Raw genomic sequence first — 21,766 nt, forward strand, 5'->3', positions numbered from 1 at the left:
ACCTAATGATTTTTTTATAATTTTAGCTGAAGCTTCAATTTATTTTATCACTTAATATTAAATCTCTCCTTCAGATGGTAAATATTTAGTCAAGAAAATTAAGTTAGTGATTTCAGTGGTCCTACATGTGAAGGTTCATGAGGACCAAGAAAGAAATCCCAGAGTAGCCTATTAGATGTGTATCTAGTATTTTTCTAGAGTATAACTGTATTTATTACATCTCTGAGGATTGTGAGGATTGACAATACAAAGATTTTATTTGACTGCTACAGAATTATTTTCCACTGTAAAAGAGCTTGCATCAGTTATGGTAATATACAGACTGTACCTGAGCATGTTACGAGTAACATAAGCAGTAATTAAATTCAAATTAATTATATAAAGTCTTGGCACAATTTGCTGTGATCTCACCCTGATACCTTCCTGATGGTAGCACTCTCTGTTACTGGTCCAAACACATCTTCCTGTCTTCCCTAATACTTCCCTTTTTCCCCAACTGCTGTAGCTTTGAGAATAGGTAATTCCTAGATACTTAGTACAGTGCTGACAAATGGCAATATTCGTCTTCCTAACAGTTACCTCCACTTCTATCGTCATAAAGAAGAGAATTTTAATTGTGCTTTATAGTTCTTCCTTCTCTGACATTTCAAACATTGGACCTTTCAAACTTTCTGTATCCCTGAGTTGGGAATCATAAATATTAAGGGAAATAGTTGGAAAGTGTCATTTACTAAGAGTCCTTGGATTTCTGAATCAGATGCTTAATTTTATTCAATGTGAAATGATGAGGATGAGGTGGTTAGCTGAAGTAATAATGAAAGCATACAATAGGATGGTGAACAGAAGAAAAATGCCCTGATTAAACTTCTTTAGTTACTTTGTTGGGTGGTTACATGTAAGATGAAGAGCGAAATGAGGTGACATAATTTGATATGACTATAGCTATGTTGATGTTTAAAATAAATTGCAAATAAATTAAGAGAATAGGACAGGAAGACATACTGATACTGTTGTCAGTTTCCAAGCCCATTCTCAGAAAGAGATATATCACAATACCAATCAAAAAGAGGACAGAGCTCAGAAATTCCCAACTACAGCTGGAATGCTGGCATTCTCAAGGTGGTCCAACTCTTCAATATACCTTTCCTATACCATGTAGCAAATCTTTTGTTAGTTGTATCAGTCATCAGAGGGACATCTTATGTTTCTATAGGCTTTTTTAATATATATATCAATAATTCATGGGTTATTTGTAAACAACATAATGGATCATCCAGAACAGAACAAGTCATCATTAATGAATGAGTGGAGTTGACCTCTTATTGATCATACATATGTTTAACTTACTCCCGGCAGCTATACTGCAGTGATCTTGCTGACTCCTATATCCCATAAACTATTCATCCTTTCATATCAAATTCACCATTTCTAATTCTCCATCACCTGTCTTTAACATTCCCTAGGTTATATGTATATGTACATTTCCCCCCTTGTTTTTATAGGTTTGATGTCAGTGTTTCCTTCTAACATGTGTCAGATACGATCAGGTGCATTATCTATTAGTAGATCAAGTTCTGTTGTGACAAGACACATCTGGGCCATGTCTAGCTATAGCTATATAGCTATATTTTCTAGCTATGAAAGCTCTTGGGATGTGCCCTGGAAAATACTAATGCTGAAAAAAAGAATTGAATATGTATTTTTATTGTGAGATATAGCTAAAGACAGTGGCTTAATTTGTATGTAAATATAGGAAAGTAAAAAATGCCACTGAAGGATGTCCACCAGTTGTTTACAGAATGCTCCATGTTATCTGGATAAATTTCTACTCTTCTGTCTAAACTTGCTGGCAATAGAAACTGCCTTAAAATTCATGCCACGTATGCTCTTTGCTCTCTTCATATTGAGAAATGATATTTTGTTTTTCTACTCACCCAGGGTTTGTAGTGCTCAGTAAGCTATTCAGACTTTTATGTTAGGATTTGAGCAATCTTTATTTGAAAACATTAAATCCTAACAATTTTGTGTGGCTTTGTAAATGTCCTCAAACCCAGTTCTGCATTAGTTATACGTGGAAGTCTATGGCTATAGCTCGAACGTAAATGAACACCAGTGAGAAAATTCTCCCTGTACACTGGTAGTCGAAAGACGTTAAGAACGCTCTGTAATAACATGCACTGAAATGCAGCTCTCTGCTACTCCCTGACTCTCAGCCTGATGGCAGCTGTGATAAGGACTCACAGTGGACAACGAATTCACCTTGCAATATGGGATATATGCTGCCAGGATGCTTTTTTCTCTGATGGTTTTATTTTTAAACAATAATGAACTTTACATTAAGAAAGAATGTTACTGTTTTTCAGAGGACATTGTTTGGCTTTATTACTTTTTGAAATAAGCCTTTTACAAGAATCTGCTTTTTAGGGTGGGATACTGGTGTAACAAAGGAATCTGACTTCTGGACAGAGGAGTGTGTCAGCCCAGGATCTTAAAATCTGGGCTGGAGTGAATAAGCATCTCTGCACACCCCTTTCAAGTAATGCCTTTTGCTATTGTTTTTTGTAATTAGTCACTTCCTGAACTTTGGGATCTAAGGATTTATGTTGTACATTTGGTCTATTCACAGTAGGAGTAGAGTTCCCTTTAGTCATTTCTTTTTGTCAGAAAAAAAACAAAAACCCCAACCAAAAACTACTTTCTGTTTGGACTGGGGCCAGGCAACATCTTTAGAGAGAGACTATAGCCTAAGGAGACATCAGTCAGTATTCCATAGCCACGGATAACTTGGCCTCAAAGCAAGGTATAAGCTGAAGAAGAGCTTTCAGCTATTTTTTGCCAGAATCAGGAAGTTCAAATATCGAGTTGTGTAACTACAGGTTTTATTTTATGATGTAGAAAACACCAGATTCCAATTTATGATTGGCCTTCTGGGATTGCTCTAAATTATTTTCTTTCAATGGAAGCCATTTCTTTCTACAGAATGTCAGCACCTAGCTTTATTGGAGCTAAGGGAAAATGGGGATGCTATGCAATTTCTTAATTTTTCTTTTGAATTTGTAGCAATTTTGCAATAAAAGAAACAAGATGGCATGCAGTTTAGAATCTGAAAATAAAATTAGCAGTAGATTTACATTGCCAAATGTCAGTATAAATATAGCACTGGAGGACAAACATTTTTTAGTCTCTGCTCCATAGTTACACATCTGGCTCACTCATCTAGGTGAAAGTTTATTAGCTGTTAAATAATTCATGCAACATATTGAAATAGAGAAGAGCCGAATAAATTCCTGTACCCTAAACTAATATTATTTCAGTTCATCTAGGACAGGAGCTAATTTAAGGTGGTGGGGTTACAGTAAGATAATTGGATGGATGGATGGATGATAGGCTAATCTGTTAGTAAACCACCAGGAGATTGTGGAAGGCTTCATCATCTATTGCAGAATGATGACACATCTCAGGAATATGAGCTGCTCATCTTCACAGAATCCTAGCCATGTGTCAGGAATACTATTAACATAGCAAACCCAGGGTTTCTAGGAAGAATGTTTTCTTAACATACTTTAAGAATCCACTTGCTGCAAAGAGCAATGTCTTCTATTTTAGGTATGAGAAGTTGTACTAGTACCATGAGGTACTGCTGAGGACAGCGATGAGAGGAATAAATATAGTGCATTGGAAGGATCACAGCTTGAAAACAGTTAGAAAGCTGTGAATTCCTCACACATTCCCCAGCTCTTGCAGTTCTCGAGGGTATTACTTGGAAATAAAAAAAAAAACCACAAAGCAAACACGGCCGTGACATTGTTTTTCTTTTTGCAGATTGAGTTTTTATAGACTAAAAATCAGGACAAGCAGTATAGTAACTGCTGGATATAAAGTATATTGCTACCACTGGGCTCTTTTGTAATTAAAACATGAAAAACTTTTACTTTCATAGCCCTGTTCTGTTACAATATTCTGCTGAGGCCTGGATTGCAAGCTGTTTATACTTTTGTAAGAACTTATTTATTTTAGCTTAAGATGCATGTGAGCAAAGTTTTGGCTATTTTATTTTGCTGGAATTAAAAAAAAAACCAACCCAAAACAAAACTAGTTTGAGATTTTATCACCACCTTCTCGTGTACATTCTTTTAACTTTAAAACCAGCAGCGGGATTGGTATATGTATAATGCAAAATATACAGAATCTCTGCAAACTTTAAATTAGATTCCTTTGTGACTTGTGAAGGTTCTGTTTTTGGTTTAGGAATTTTGGAAGCAGTCTTTCCTGCATTTGTCTTCGCTCAGCCTAATCAGTGCCTCCAAGAAAGTACGGATCTGGGGGAAGGTAGCAGCCATGGTCCTCCTATATGGTCCCTCAGCTTCTAGTAACCTGTCATTCAGGGATATTTGAGTGTTAAATGGTATCTATGTGCTTCAAAGGCTTTTAAGCCTTTGACTGACTCTTCTTGAATGAACTCTTCTAGTTGACTTTTTGAAGTTAGGCAAACTGTTGATGTCTGCAAATCATTGGGCATCTGGCATAACAATGCCCTGCCTGAGAAAGGAGGCAAGAAAGAGCCTCCTTCTGCTTGTTTTGACCCCAATACTTGGTAATTCCATTCAGTGTGTCCTAGCCCTTGTAGTAAGAGGGGTATTGGACAGGTGTATATATAACTATAATCAGTTGTGTCAGAAAAGGATCTTTTAGGAATGGATGCTATCTCAGTGCTCATCCTTGTGTATGTAACTTGAGATTTGATTTATTCCCCTATACCCTGTATATTTCTTTACTTGTATTGAATTTTATCAGTTCTTTTATTTCTAAATCACTCCATCATGTAACTGTGGTATAGCTTTTCACACTTGCATTTAATTTCATCCTTTGTAACTCCTTTTTTTTTCTTTCTTACTTTAAATTTCTAGGTGTTTTGGAATTTTTCTGTAAAGCATAGAACCTGCTCTTAGAAGTACTTAGTATTGCCATTGGTCTCTCCATGGTAAAACCCTAGTATTGGATTTGTTAGTTATTTACAGCTATGCCTCTTATCTGCCTGGTATGTCAGTAGCTTTTATAAGGTCAATTATTCCAGGTAATCCCTTCTTAGTTTTGGATGTATTACACTGCCACCTCAGCTCAAACTGTACACTGTGGGAAGGGGGAACAGAGAGATTTGTTAACAAGAGCTTCAGAATTACCATAAAGCTATCAACACCATATATAACAGAGTATCATGAAGAATTTTCTTTTTGTTAATAATATTTTCGTTTATTTTGGTCTCATGGTGAATGTGTAAATTGTTTTAGGTTGCATAATGACTAATTCAAGTGAATGATTAAAAACTGAAAAAGAAATACTGGATATAGACAATAAATATGTATTTTAGAATGAATGGATTCTCTGATCAGTCCTAATCAGCAAATTATGAAGACTAATGCTAAAATAATAATGTATAATCAGGTAGTACAAAGATTCTAATTTGACCAAGTATAGCAGAAAGATCTTTGGTCTTATGAAAAGCAGTGCTACAGAAAGTATTGACAGTGAGCAAAGGAGCAGGTCTGTAACTGGTTTTAAATATGAGTGGGAATAGATTGCTGGCAATTTAAAGGTATCATAGAAATGACAGAATCCTAGAATCTCCTGAGTTAGAACTGACCCATAAGGACCATCGAGTACAACTCCTGGCTCAACACAGAGCCAGCCAAGTCAGAGTATGGGACTGAGGGCATTGTCCAGACACTTCTTGAACTCATGTAAATGTAGTGCATTTATTTGAAGATGTAGGCAGAACTTCATCATGTTGTCTGCCATTAAAGTATAAGATTAACGTTTTGCCTAGCTAAAATTTGATGCCAAGAGGGAACAGGTTCAATATGATGTTAATTTGGAGGGTAAGTTGATCCATGGGGAATACATATTTAGAGGTTGTCAGAGTAACCATTTGTTAATGTGTGATAGAATGTTTGAGGGGTATTTTTTAAGGCTCACTGGTCAAGAAAAATAAACATTTTGTTTAAATAAGGTTTTAGAGATTACTCAAGAAGAAGCAGATGGCAAAGAATGACGTAAGTATGTCTGTGTGCAGTACTGTAAGAGAAATAGATTGACAAGCAATCAGCAGTGGAGATCAATTACATAATGCAAAAGGTTGGCCAGTTGGTGAAAATGCCAGTTCTGTGGGTTGCCATGATCAAAAGGAAAGCAGATTGGTGGAAATGGTTAGGAAAGAAATAAAGAACCACATACAGTGAACTGTGGTGCTGTATGAATACATAGCACTCCTGTATCTTGAATACTGTATACAGATCATATAAAAGATCCCGAGAAAGCTTGACAGGCTGATCAAGAATGTGGGAAAGGATTTTGTCTGATGACAAGTAGGCTGATGCTTCTTGAAATACAGCTTATAGACAGGCTTCTATATGATGGCAGTCTGTGAAATCATAAATGGCATGGAGAAGGTGAATAAGGAGTGGTGATATGGTTATTCACAAAAGAAATAGGAGGAAGTGTGAGAACTAGCACAAAGAAAGGAGTCAGATTTTTGAGAGAGCAGTAGCATAGCTATTTGCCTTCAAGAGAATTATTTTTTATTAGAAGATTATGAATGGGCTTAGCAGTTCTTCAGTGAAAGCAGTATGAATATGAAAGGAATACATACATATGTGCTGGTATAAGTAATTTTTAGATTATGGTAGTTTATGCTTCCGAGGGTGCATGCATATGGAAACAAATACATTTGCTTTATAACACACCTTTTTCCACCAATTTCGTATACCATGCTATATGAAGAGAACTGTGATGTGGACAGATGGTATCCAAGTTGTACTGTTTCCTCTTTGTTGATGCTCATAGCACTCTTTAACGACTACACTTTCTTTAACATAATTATAGAATGGATTGGGTTGGAAGGGACCTCAAACATCACATAGTTCTACCTCCCTGCCATGACAGGGAACACCTTCCCTAGCCCAATCCAACTTGGCCTTGAACACTGTCAGGGATGGGGCTTCCACAAACTCTCTGGGCAACCTTTTATTTTTTCTTCTGTACGTTCTTCTACTCAAATTCCATACTCAAATAGTAACTTTGGTAGAGAAGAAAATAATGCACTACTTGCACAGAAAGACAAGATGGGGACTATTATTCTTAGGGCCTAAGTAGATCCTTGTTGCAGACACTTGTATGCTTTTGAAGAAGTTGAGCTTCCACTGCAATTACTGCTTTGTATTGGCAAATAAATTAAAGGAAACTCTATTTTACAAAACATACAACTAAATTTAAAATCTCACAGCAGTAGCATTAAGAATGACAAAAAATAACTAGAATCTCTCCTCTGAGATCCCGTAAGACATAAATGAGTCTATGATATCCTTTGCAATACTGTCAAAATGCTAAATTATGTTTGGGTTTTGATGTGTAGTTCATAGAGATAGATGACTTATATTTACTGATATCAGTAGTCCATTAATAATTAATTCTTATCCTGAAGGGCTTCTGGGACCTTCGTAACTCTTTCCCTCAGCTTCACATTTCTTATCTTCCACATAAAGATGTGATCTTATTAAAAGAGATCACCCCAGATTGCTTCACTCTGTTACTACACATAGAAGAATAGTGATGATGAAAGACAAGTATTTCTCTATTGTATTTTTTTGGGAAAGGCAAAATCAAACACATTCATCACATAAGGATTTTAATGTATTTACTTATAGTCCATTAGCAGTTAAAGATATGAAGTCATTAAGAAAGAATAAATATTTTTAAGCTTACTGGCCCAGTTAACTTTGTCAGAGGTTTAGAAGAGCTGACAGAGAGGATATAAGATGCTTCTTTTTAATAAACCTTGGAGTAGTGAGGGAAACTGCAAAGGCTGGGAGAGTCTGAGTGGCCTCCAGTGCTGTGTTTGAAAGGGACAGATGGGATGACTTTGCAGAAACCTGTAAAAGCCTGTGATATTTTGGTGATGATTGATGCTGGATAGAATTTTGTTACCCTGTTTATCCAAGTTTTGAAACTGTAGTACTGCTCAGACCAGTATTTAAAGGATTCAGCAGTTGATGGATAAATGTAAGGAAGCGTGGATTGAGGAAAAAGATGAATGGTTCAATGGAGCAAACCTTGTTTGTCTTTAGATTTCAGTGCTTGAGTTTGACCTAAATGTATTTCACAAAGACATTCAAACATCACATTTCTGTACTACTTATATTGCAGACTAGCACACCATTAGAGAAATATATTGTAAACTAACTGGTTTTGATAATTATAAGTTTCTCTTTGTGAGGAAGTCACTCACACTTGCCTTTTCAACATTACTAATTTTCCAAGATTTTCTTAGCAAATGGAAAAAACAACATTACTTTCTGTTTATGCTTGGAATGCCTCTTCAGGAGTTTTCTGGAAGTGTGTGTGTATAATAATAAGACAAGAAGAATAGTTTCAAAGTTTAGTAAAACTAAGAAGTCTTCTCCAGTAATCTCACTTTTTGCTCTTTAAAGCAATTTTAGCAAATCAAGTTTGATCAGTGAACTATAGGAGGCTACATTAGAACAAGTGCATTTAGATTTTTCTTTGAGAAAAGTAGAAATAATTTGGTATGTTGTTTTGTTTTGGTTTTAATTATTTTTGCATGTAAGAGTTTTACTTAGTATTCTAGTATACAGATCAAGCTGAGAGGGAACTTTGAATTTGCTAAACTTCATTGTACAATCTAAGCTTTGACTTTTCACAAAGTAAAATTTCCTGTTCAGTACCTGAAATGTTGACATATGTTTTCTGCCATGTGTCCCGGTTAGGAATATACAATTCTTTACAAATAATCTTATAAATTACTGCAAAGCGAATATGTCACTGTGAAATTTTTATCCAATGGCTTCATGAAGTTACAATAATAAATTTTGTGGCTGTATTTACAAAAAAATATGAATAAAAATTAAAAATTCTTGGACAAGGGATGACTATTAAGCTAGAAAAAGCGATTAGAGTATGAGTTCAGTCAGTCCATGAGAGGCCAGGTTTGCCTTCAGTCAGAACTGTCACCACTTTCCCACCAGTGCAGCTCATGCTAGTTTGGCAAACCTCAGTTCCAAAAGGTGTGTTTATATTTTGTGCATTTCGTTGTTCAATTTCAGCCTCCAACCCATGCGCTGCTAATGAGGGTAGAGGTCCCTGTTCTCACATGTGTCTGATCAATCACAACAGAAGTGCTGCATGTGCCTGTCCACATCTGATGAAACTGTCTTTAGATAAGAAAACCTGTTATGGTAAGTTCTCCTCCCAAAGCCTGACTATTCTTATGATTGTAGAATTTAGTAAGAGACAAATATCATACACAATCTTAAAAAAGAAAGTTAAGAACCATGTTTACAGTGCAATTTAATGGGACACCTACTTTTCAGAAGTTGGTAACATATTCCAGTATATGAGGTGTCTGGAGTCGTGTTTTTCTCTTCTGTATGACGTTAGTAAAATTTATCTCTGCAAAACAGAAAGGTGTATTCTGTGAAGTATGTCATCAGAAAATGATGAGTCAGGTAAGTTGAATAATAAAAAGGTACTTAATAGCTTAATTCTCCACCTTCTAGAGATGTCTTAGTCTCACTTTCAAGGATTAAGAAAATGAATTTAGCAGCAAATTTTAGACATGCAGCCTTCCGGAGTAGTTTTCTTAAAAAATGTAATAAACACTTTTAAACTATAAAATCCCTCAAAATGTCAACTAATTGTATCTATTATCTGTAACACTGTGTGTTACATTGCTCTTTTCAAAAGTGATTAATAATGTTTAGGAAATACAACAGAATATTTTGTTATATCAAGGATGGGGGAGAAGGGATGGGTGGATATGGAAGTTACCTTTACAGTTAATGCATGGACATTTTTTTCAATACTTAAGACTTTTGAGATAAAAAGTAGAGTATATCCCCCTTTTTCATTAGTGGATATCTAAATTGTAACAATCAATGTATTCAGTGTTTTGGTTTTTATTTCTGCCTGTTTGCCTTTCAATACTTACACATAGAATTCCTCTAATATCTGTTATGTGGGTTAAGTGGGGTTAAAAGTTTTAAAATACCATTTTTTACATTTTTCCTTAGACATTCACAAGACTGTATTGATTTTGTGGTGTAGTAACATCATGTCCAGCATCCAGAACTAACATAGTTTTCCTGTGTTTTTTATGCTCTGTAACATACTTTATTTCTTTGTCGTCACTAGGCTGCAGGTTTTCTGGAAATGTAAAATAAATAATGTAAACTTCATTTAAACATTTGGAAATTGCTCTCAAATGAATGACTTGGACTTCTGCTACTGATGTGGTGATGAAGATGATGTGTGATGTTTTCATTTTTTCTAATAGAAAGGAAGAAATTTCTTCTTTACGCACGGCGTTCAGAAATAAGAGGGGTGGACATAGAAAACCCCTACTTCAACTTCATCACAGCCTTCACTGTTCCTGACATCGATGATGTGACGGTCATAGATTTTGATGCCATTGAAGAACGTTTATACTGGACTGATGTGAAGACACAGACCATCAAGCGTGCTTTCATTAATGGGACTGGCTTGGAAACCATTATTTCAAGAGGTAAATAGCATAACATTGAAGTAAAAATAATAAATTATAGGTAAATGTGTGTTATATGTACACTAAAGTATAAGCATGCGAGTTCTTGTTGGGTGCCTTTCACTGGTATCTGATAACTGATCAAAACAAATTACAGTTTGGGGGAGGTTGTACTTCATTTATTTTTTCATAATTAGTTTTTATTTAAATAAATTGGGATGTAGATGTAACATTGCATTTATACAAGATTGAAATGTGTAGTGAATAATGGAAATAATGTCTCCTGAGGAATGTAGAAAGAATGAAGTTTAAAAAAGCAAAAAATAACAGCCTTTTGACATAGCTTTTCCTTGAAGAATTTCATGTGGGTTTCCTTTATCCTTTGAGTATCTGTGTCGACCTCATGAAGAAATTGGCTCCATCAGTGTTGTTTTTCTTTTCAACCAATCTAGATGTTTCAGCTCTGACATCACTGGTGAAACACAGCATGTGGTGTCTTTCTAATTTTGGTGATACTGGTGTTATGCATTTACCTGTTGTCTTTTGCAAAGTGTGTGATGCTCAAACTGGTGCCATCATACTGTACATACTGTACTTGAATGCCACGTGGAGTCTTTTGACTCCATGTCTTTGAATCCTGTATGCATTTGTTCTGTTGGTATTTAAAATACTAAAGCTCAGGGTTTCCTTTTTTGCAAAACTTTTTCATTAGAGGGAGGTTGGTTACAGGAATGAAAGGAAACAAAATACTGGTGATGGAAAATTGTGCCTGGCAGTTCTTTTAGCAGTTAACACCTTCATTGTCCTGATACTTTTGCTCTATACTTCACATGCAAAAACTTTAATGTATTGTATTAGCTCTGTGTCGGTAGCTCTGGTATTGAAGCAAAACCATTTGTTGTTTTTGCTAGTGGTGGGTTTTTGTTTGGGTTTTTTCCTAACAAATTTTAGAAGAAGTTACTCTCCTGCCAGCCCATGATGTTCTTCTGTATTATAGCTACCTGTCTGAAAAGAGGAAAACTGTCTGACAGGGACTAACTGGAGGCAAATTTTACAAACTCTGTTTCCTCAGCTGTTTTATATGTGTGTGTGAGGGGAAAGAAAAGAAATAACACACTTCTGTAAAATACGACCTTTTTGAATTTTAAGAACAAATTAAAAAAACCTTAAAATACTTTGTTATTGATTCTTTGGGGATTCCAGAGATGAATTACAGCTTCACCCTAGAAGATTTTTTTCTGTACAAGTGCTTCATTGGACAAATATGGTAGTACCCACTTGATTAGGTAGATTGATAAAGTAATTTGTGTAGTTATCTTTGTATTTCCTCTATTGTCTCAGAGACAAGCTTATTGGAGACATTTTTCAGTACCAGTAATGAGAACAAGGTTTAGTGTGTGTCTTAAAGCTCTTTACATCATGAGTTGAGGTGCCCGAGAGTTGTTTCGATTTTTTACATAGTAGTAGAATAAAAACAATGATTTACTATATAAAATATATAGTGAAAAATCACAAAACTTTTCAAGAAACTTAATGAAAGTTGAAGAAACAGCATGCGTTTCTGTTAGTTTGGCATTCTTTCATATTCTTTATATTATGGTCACTTCTGTTAAGGAGGTTTTTTTGCAGGTTTTGTTCCAGATGTAACTTATTATGTATAAAATTTGCAAAATTACCATGTTCTGGCATATCAAAACATTAGAAGGACTCCTTATTATGTGTAAATGATCTAATTTGCTTACAGTTATATTTTTAAACGTCTTACAAGAACATAAGAAGATTTGTAAGCACATGCTAGTGGGATTCTCTTTGGATGAAGTCTTATGCCAATGTCACAAAGATGCCAAAGTCATACTTTAATCTTTTTAAGAGTATGAAATACTTTGTTTTCTATTTTCTCCAACCAAAAAACCCAAAAAGGCAAGGGATCATTTAAAAATGGGTCAAGGGTATGTATTTGGTATCCTTTGTTGCATTCTCTGCAGTTGGCAAACTTCCTAATGCCCAATCACGGTTTGACTTGATGTATATGCAAGCCAGTCCACAGCCACATCTACTTTAGTTTGTCAATGACAATAATTCTGTCAGTGGAAGTAAACACATCAAGTTGACAAAGAGATAGTGTACAAACTGTGCACTATAATGAAATCATTAAATCACCCTTGGCTTGTTCCTCATCTACAAAGATGCTGGCTAGTATGAACCATTGCTGCACTGAGGCAGAGCAGCATGTCAGTATCTAGATCTTGAGCAGCATTTAAGGCTGATATTAACATACATTAACATTTTTTTTTAAAAACAATATTTTTCTCAAGAAGACTGTCACATACAGAAGCACTTGTGAAGCTACCAAATTAATCATATCTTACTCATATTTTGATACCTCCGGGAATACTGGTGGTGTGGGCTATCCACAGAAGGCAGCTAAGCCCCACACAAGTGCTTGCTCACTGCCCACAGCAGCATAAGGAAGAAAATCAGATGGGTAAAAGAAACTTTGTGTGTTGAGATAATGGCAGTTTAATACGAAAAGCAACAGCTGCATGCACAAGTAGAGCAGAAGAACTCAAACAGTACATATAGGTAGCTGACAGCTCTTTAGCTATTTTCAGGAAAGTAGGGGAGTAAGTGGGAGCCTTAAAAGGCTTTGGAAATAAAACCAAAAAACTGTAGCTACTTACTTATGTGCTATGGAATTATGCTGTAGACCAGTGGTTTTAATTCAGACACTTTTATACTGAGCCTTCCTGGTGCTAAAAAAGTATGCAGGCTTTTAAACTTCAGCACAGTTTCATTATGGAAAGCCACTTAATGTTCTATATGTAAAGTATAACTGGCAAGTAAAGAAATGTAAACCTTCCTTTTACATCATGAGTAAAATTATTAAAAAATAAAAAATATATTAAATATGGCCGTTTAACTTCCGAGTGTCACCGAACTTATTCTACATCATGACCTCTTATGGAAAACCAGAACAAACCACACTTTTTACTAATGCACTGATTAATAAATGCTTACCTGAGTAGAAAAATAACACTGCATCTGTCTGGTTATTATTATTATTATTGCTTGATGCTAATTTTTACAGAAATATTTGTGGAGGATTTCTCAGAATCCAGTGGGATTTCTGTTGTCTTACTTGCAAGCATATCAGGCCCAAGAAAATAAAAATTGTTATTAATTCTTGGCAACTGCTTTATAAATACATCTGAATAGAATATAGTAGAATAAATACAGCACAATATTTTTAGGAAACTGTAGTAGAAACTGTGCTAATTTTTGTTTGTTTGTTTCCTTCAAGACTGAGAATAATCCAGAAAGAAAATTAAAATAATAACTGACTTCACTTTTTTTGCAGATATTCAGAGTATCAGAGGTCTTGCAGTGGATTGGATATCACGTAATTTATATTGGATTAGCTCAGAATTTGATGAAACACAAATTAATGTGGCACACTTAGATGGTTCCTTGAAAACCTCAATCATCCATGGAATCGATAAACCCCAGTGTCTTGCAGTTCACCCAGTAAAAGGGTAAGATACCTGTAGTTTTAATAGTAAACTATGGTAAAGCTCATCAGAAAATTTCTTCTTCGTTCAGATTTTGAGTTTGCTCATTCTGTTTTCTTTTAAACTTAAAATGAATGCATGAGTTTGAAAGATTTGGCTGGGAATTTCTTGACTGAGTACTGCTTCCCTACCAGAGCTAACTGTCAATTAAACCATGTGATCAGTAGCTGTATATTTTGCCAGCTTCTAAATTATAAATGTTTTCACTTCTGATGCATTTAAAATATTGTGTAAATGGACCAAAATTATAAATACGTTCATTTTCTTCTTCAGTAAGCTCTACTGGACAGATGGTAACACAATTAACATGGCAAACATGGATGGCAGCAACAGCAAAATACTCTTTCAGAATCAAAAAGATCCTGTTGGTAAATACCTTTTCCTGTTCCTTTTTTATTTGATGGTGCATTGTTATGGAAATTGTCTTGAAATGCTAAGTATGTCATGATGTTTTTCCTATTCTATATAGCAGTGAATAGAATAAGCATAAAAACATGAAAAATACTGATTTGTATTTCACAATTTAAGATATTTTTGCTGTAGTGGATTAAGTACAATATTACTAACTTATAGGGTTACAGTAGTTGTGGTGACTGTAGGTGAAGGAGAACCCATCTGTACCTCTCAATCTGTAGATCATGGGAGAAAAAGTGTATGGAGTAGTGATTTAGTAAGGTATGGATGTATGTGACAGGAAATGTAGAACCTTCCTCACCAGAATCCCAGCTGCATGATCAAAAGATTTGGCTCTTTTCATATTAAGAAAATGGAACTCTTTGAAGCATAGGTTTCACATAATGATTTAACCTCAGTTTTAGTATTTGAGAATTAATATGATTAATCATGTCACTTTCTGGGGAAAAAAACCCAAGCAAACCAACAGAACACAAAAAACACTCTCCTATTTTTTTTCTTCATATCTCTTTCTTTTTGTAATTTCATTATTTATGAAGTTAAAGCAGTTACATCAATTGTTGCCTCATTAGTGGCCCATCAATAAATTAGATGACATTTTAAAGCATTTATGGGTTTTTATAACTGAATGCATTAAGCAAACAGAAGCAATGACTTCAATACTTAAATATTTCAGTAAATTAGACATTAGGGTAACAAAACATGCATTTTAGAACTTAAATTCAAATAATTTCATCGACATTATTTGGTAACTATTGTTGCTCTGTCTGTCTATCCATTTGAAGAGACAGTTACCTATTTATCAGGAGGAAAAAAGCATAATCCACCTAATCTTAACGTGAAGAATGAACACATTCAATAATGTTAGGAAAATATTAAGAAGTATGGCTGTGTGCAACATTTTGCACTCAAGATCCTGTGACCATAGGTCGCAAGGTCCTAAATTGCAGTCCTTATGGTTTCTGTCATTGAGTTTTTTGTGAGTAGCAGTAAACCCACTGAACCAATGAGATGGTAGAATGGTAAGTAGGCCTTTCTCTCCCTCCCGCCTTTCTCTCTCTCTCCCTCCCGCCTTTCTCTCTCTCTCCCTCCCGCCTTTCTCTCTCTCTCCCTCCCGCCTTTCTCTCTCTCTCTCCCTCCCGCCTTTCTCTCTCTCTCTCCCTCCCGCCTTTCTCTCTCTCTCTCCCTCCCGCCTTTCTCTCTCTCTCTCCCTCCCGCCTTTCTCTCTCTCTCTCCCTCCCGCCTTTCTCTTTTTCTCTTTTTCCTCCCCCTGTTCATGTATCAGTACTGTCAAAGGCTGTGTGTGTGAATCCATGTGGGTTCAGTGATGTTTTTAATCACGGACATATCCATTTTCCCTGGTATCAGATGGACTATTCATGCAGTTAAACGTTCCTGTAAACTGTAGAGGAAGGTAAAGAAAACATTGCTAATTAATTCCACAGACAAAGGTATTAGCAGTATCAGAAGACAAGATTTGGTTTCTTGAAATGCTCACCCATTTTGATACCAGTGGGCCATCCTTCAAGAACCCAGCTCATTGAAAATGCCCTAAGCAAAGGGTGTGTGGAAAATGTTGTCAAGAAAACATAATTTTGGTTTTATTTTCATGTGCCATCTAGTCTGTATGGACTGAGATCCTGAATGTGGGATGTGTTTCTGGCATACAGTATAGCAGCAAGCAGCACAGTCCCAAGGTATTTCAAAACTTTCCTAGATTCCATCCAACTGTAAATCAGGAAGCTAAGATTAAAAGAAGTTGCATTAGGGCCATTGTGGAAAAAAATTACACCAAATCGCCTCTCTGGAGAAATTTTTAAACCTTTTATTTCACTATTTTTAATAATAAACCTATATTTTAACTAATGCGTAAAATTTAGAAGATACCTTTCATAATTTTAGAATATTTTTATCTATCTTATGTGGGAGGAAAATGCCATCTGTGTAATTGTTTCTCTGACTTTATATTTTGAATTTGGAACGCTCTCAACCTACCAAGTCCTGGTCTGCAATATGTTTGCAGCCTCATGTCCTGTGGGAAGGAGGAATCAGAGATAGCTTTGGTCTCTAAGGTGTTCCAATAAGATGTATGTGCAGAAAGGAGACATGTTGGAGCAGGTCACAGTTCTATCAGTGTATTTTCTTTTACATGCTTTACTCAAAAGAGTTCTATGAGGTAACCCTGATGAACACTAGCAATTCTCATTCTGGGTGCTTGAAAGCACTCTGAAGAGTCTTCAATGGATATCTTCTCTTCCTTTCAGTTTTCTGAAGACCAAAACATGCAGTATTAATAGGAAACAGGTATTTGTAGTCAGTTAAGAACCAGTGCTTTCCATTCAGTGTTCCAGTGGGCACACAACATTGTCATCAGTTGGCTGCTTAGTCACTAGATCCTTCTTTTCTATAAATCACATGTTCAAGTTGGCATTGGCAGCTAGGACATTAGGTGCAAGCCAGTCACCCACACTAGAATGCATCATGGATGTCTGTGATGCTTGGGCTAGTAAGTCACCTATTTTAATTAGTGGAAACAACACAGTTCCTGAAAGAATCTGTATAAACACACTCTGCCTCCATTATAAATACTACGCTTTCATAAAGCTTGGTAATAAGTGAAGAATACTCTGGGAAGAAAAATGTAGTACACTTGGTTAGGAAGAGATGAGAGTGTTATTGTTGTCAGTTGCTGCTGTGGAATTGGAATATGTAGAAACACCAGTTTAATAGCTGAAGACATAGAAAAACTGACAAGGAAATTTCATGATTGCTGTGTAGATTGTATTCACAGCAACCCCACAAATAGATCTGTCTAGGTGAAATCAGCACTGCACCAACGGGTAGCAGTCAGGAGTTACAGGGAATACCAAATGTTCTCCATCTCAGAGTAAGGAGACCTTTATACTTGAGTATTACCTTTGTAACCCATAGCAAGGTTCATTCATATTCCTGGGGAAGGTTCCTGTACTAGGCTTAAGTACTGCAAGTGCTGCTCATCTCCAGGGTCTATGGCACTTTTCACTTTGAGCTATGCTTTATGTACAAGCATGAGAACATGGATGTGCAGAGAGATGCTGCAAGGTCAGTCTCTTCTGAAGCATCTACTTGGTACCCTTATCCTCTCTCAAGCTTGGTAGTTGTTTCTCTTCTGGAGGAGAAAAAGATATCACTACCAGCAAAGGAGCTGGAAAGCTGTTTTTGAAAAGCCCAGAAAGCAGACACCCTTTGGCCTGCTATGTCAAATGTGCGTGAAGAAGTAGCGGCATGGTGCCAGCTGTAAGTACTGCAGCACATGGTGCTGCTTTCTCCTTGTCAGGGTTTTGAAAATAGATCTGGCTCTCCACAGAGAAGCAGTTTGCAGGATGGAAGAAGAAAATACTGTACAATATCAGGAGGTTGACCCATGGAGTGAAATACAGTAGGTTTTGGCAACTTGCTGCTGTATACCTAACATGAATTCTGGGAAAAGTCTAGTAGCAGAGCAAATTATTTTGGCATGTATTGTCACCATGCCAGGTGTAGCTCACTGTGGAAGATCTCCACCTGAAATTACTTGAATGTTTTTAGAGTCTGAAATACATTGTCTCTTAGTTCTTTATTCTTCCAGAAAACATGCTTTGTTTAGTAGGTTATTGTGTAAGTTGTGAGGGGTTTTTTTAATTATTATTATATTTCTACCATTCTCTTGATTCTAAATCCAAAGAACTGGTCCTGAAGTCTTTTCATTATGAAGAAAAGTTAAAACTAATACTATAAATGCATTGAAAACTAGTATTATGTTTTGGTATTTTGGCATTCTAAGCAGAAGGCTGTGCATTTAGGGAGTGAACAGCCTTTTTATAGTTCTGAATCACAAAAAGTAAGGATTTATGTATTAATAATTTTAGAACATAAATGATGGCTTCTGGTTCTCATTTACTCGTAGTTAATGACCTTGCTTAGGACCTCAGTTTATTCAAGTAATTGTTCGTTGCCAGGTAATGATACTCTTTCATTGATCAGTCACTGATTGATTTCTGTAGACACAGGGACAAACAAAAGGCAGGAAATTTTTAAAAGCATGAAATACATGTGGGTTTTTTGTCACACAGGACCAAGTTTGGTTTCCTCAATTGTTTTTTGTTTAGTTTTTTTTTTTTAAATTTAAGTGGATATTTAACATAAATGTATGTGTGCTTATTTCTTAAATAGACTTGTATTATGAAAACACTAACTGTATATTCAAGCCCCAGTTAAAGTTGTGTATGTTAATTACAGGTTTATCGATAGATTACGGAGAGAACAAACTTTACTGGATTAGTTCAGGAAATGGAACCATAAATAGATGCAACTTGGATGGTGGTAATCTTGAAATAATAGAGTCAATGAAAGAAGACTTAACAAAAGCCACAGCTTTAACCATTATGGGTAAGTCCATAGTTTTTAAATAATGGGAAGCTAATTAGTAATGAAATATCAAAAACATGGAGAAGTTCTTGTTGTTTTAATGCAAATAATACATAGAGTATATTCACCAGTGAGACTGTTTTGCTTGTGAAAAGCATTTCTATATTTCATTTAACAGGCAGTTTATAATCTCTATTACATGTTTCTAAACATCACCTCACATATATATACATAGGATGAAGTTAACAGACTGGCTTAGATTTGGTATAGTTACTTGTAAAGCATGTTGGAAGGAGGTATGTTATGCTCCTTATGAAAGAGAACTCTGTATGACTTATTTCTTCTGATGCTCGCTTGTTTCTACTCCCTTAGTTCAGAATAGCCCTAGCTTGGGGGATTGGCTTGTACTTTGTCAAGACGCCTTTGGGTTATGATTGATGATTTGGATTTGCAGATGTCTCCTAATAGTATGTGTATTCAATTGGTTGAAAAACCCCCCTTGTACTGTTATTATACTTTGCCTATTAGAAATGTTTAGAATATTAAAAATATGTAAATGACAAAAAAAAATATGAATAGTAATATAAGGCAAAGTTCCTAAAAAGAACCCCAGGAAGTTATAGATTGTTGAATATTCTGATAATATTGCTTTAAATTGACTGTTCCTCATATTCACTATCTGCTCTTGGCCTTTGCTGGAGGTTGGATACACTGCATTAAGAAAATACAGTCTGACTCAGAACTAGTGATTCATATTATTCTAGAGTTAAGTCTGAAGCTTTAAACATTTCCTCCAAGTGCTTTTCTCACCTTTGTTCTGGTTAAGTTAAAAAGTATTTATATTTATCTTGGATGTTCAAAAAAACCTTCAGTTAATATTAGACTTTAGTTGGGATAGTTGACTCATCAACTTCCAGAGTCTTTGTATTGAAGTATTTTGATTGATTAATTATATGATGTACATATAGTTGATGTGCTTGTGAATGTTATTCTAAATGAACTCCCAAAACTTTGTAAATTGTCATATTTTAAGATGTTAGCTGCTAAAATAGTTTTAATATACGTGTATTTGGTTATTATTGAACTCTGAGTGCTTCCAAAATCTGTTGGGAGAGAGAATTCTTTTATATGTGCACTCATAAATGAAAGCAAGTTTTGTTAATAATTGTCTTCTCTTGATTTGATTGTGGCTAGAAATAGAATGAATAGATGACCTTTACTTTAGGGAGCTGTCCAAAGTCCTGAATATGAGATGTTATAAAGAGTATTTGTTCATACTGAGATGTCTGTGGCATCAAGCTTTCATCTGATTCTCAGAAGCTACAGCAATGATGATCCATCTGGGATATTGAATAAAGAGTATATAGCTATCATTTAAAGATGAGCATTTCATGCTTGTTGGCATGAAAGCAGTTGAATTTCTGCAGGTGTGGAGATGTGAGAGTTTCTGCTGCATAGTTATTAAACATATGTATCCATCTAATAGTCCTAGATTGGAATGCTTTGTACTTATAGGCAGTGACCGTTCTTCCTGCTCAAAATGGGTAAACCAAACATACAAGCTGTTTGGGTTTTCCTGTTTGTTTTGCTTTGGGGTTTTGTTTTTGTTTTGGAGCCATAGTTGTAACAAATTGCAGTATGACATTGCAGTATGATTCTGTCTATAAATCTGTTGGAGAAAAGTACAAACAAATACAGTTTTATAAACATTACTATAGTGCTGATTGAAAAACAAGCAAAGTTTCTGTATTCATTTCTCCTGTATGTTTTTGTACTGTGGAACATATTGTAGCAACATAAATGCTATCAATTTTCCTGCAGTGCTGGTGGCTTTATGTCAGCTTCTTGCAGTCAGGCTTTCCTGCATGTAGAATGGATCAGGACAGAAAATCCAATGTGATACGAAGCAAGAGAAGACACCTATAATTGATAAATGATCATAACTAATAAATAAAGAACAACTAATATTTTTCCTAATACAAGATTTAACATGGTAGTGTGTGAAAATTTAGTACCCTTGTTGATGTGTTCTCCTACAAGTTTAATAGGAAGTTTTATCAGGTGAAGCACTGTAATTGCAGTGTTTATTGCATCATTTTTTATAGATTTCATAAATTTTCTTGACTGTTTTTATTTAAAAGTACAGTAAACACATAAAAAACCACTAGCTGAAATGTTTCTTCTCTGTGTATATACTCAGCTAAGGTTTTTTTTACTATTTGAATTCATCAGTGACTGAAAAGAAAACAGATTTGATGTCTGTGCCCAAACTCAACTTCTGTGACATTTAGGTTCCACTCAGTGCTGCAGAGTCCTGTAGGTCTCTTTTTTTTCTATTGTTTGCATTTTTGTGTTGTTTGCATTTAGTGTCTCCCCAGGTGAAAGTGGTACTCTGGGCAGCTTGCATTTTTTTGTTTCTTTATTTTAAATATACAATCATGTCATATTGCTGGGTTATGTTTCTACTGGGGCAGAAAGAGGGGATCAAGTTGGGTATTTTGAGACTCCTTTTGTACAGCAGTCTCACCAGGTCATATATTGGTCAGTTGCTGTTGATCATCAGAACCATTATTGGTCTGAAGAGGTAAAACTAAGGAAATGGTGTAGGCTACTCTGATGGATTGATGGGACAGGGCAATGTGATTAGCTCTAGTTCCCATGCCCCTATATCTCCCACTAAGGGTTGGGTACACAGGTGGAGAAAGGATTGTCAGAAACCTTGCTAAATTTGAAATAAATTTACTATACCAGTGATGTGTACTAACACCTCAGTCCTCCTTGCTTCTCATTTTTATCTTTATTTTTTGTCTGTTTGTGAGGCAACTCTTTACTAGATCTTTCCCAG

General features: G+C 35.5%; 1 protein-coding gene across 1 annotated transcript in view; it reads left to right on the top strand.

Moving 5' to 3' along the window:
- LRP1B (LDL receptor related protein 1B) overlaps window positions 1-21,766 on the top strand; it is a gene marked incomplete at both ends in the record, with an annotated part of 709,648 nt that overhangs the window by 494,147 nt on the left and 193,735 nt on the right. The window contains 5 exons of the mRNA XM_084264363.1: window positions 9,117-9,248; window positions 10,346-10,573; window positions 13,911-14,085; window positions 14,395-14,489; window positions 18,793-18,942. Coding sequence (XP_084120489.1) covers window positions 9,117-9,248; window positions 10,346-10,573; window positions 13,911-14,085; window positions 14,395-14,489; window positions 18,793-18,942 — 780 coding nt within the window. The remainder of the gene's footprint in view (window positions 1-9,116; window positions 9,249-10,345; window positions 10,574-13,910; window positions 14,086-14,394; window positions 14,490-18,792; window positions 18,943-21,766) is intronic.

The sequence above is a fragment of the Gallinula chloropus genome (genome assembly GCF_964237585.1).
Source record: "Gallinula chloropus genome assembly, chromosome: 5".
Classification (NCBI taxonomy): domain Eukaryota; kingdom Metazoa; phylum Chordata; class Aves; order Gruiformes; family Rallidae; genus Gallinula; species Gallinula chloropus.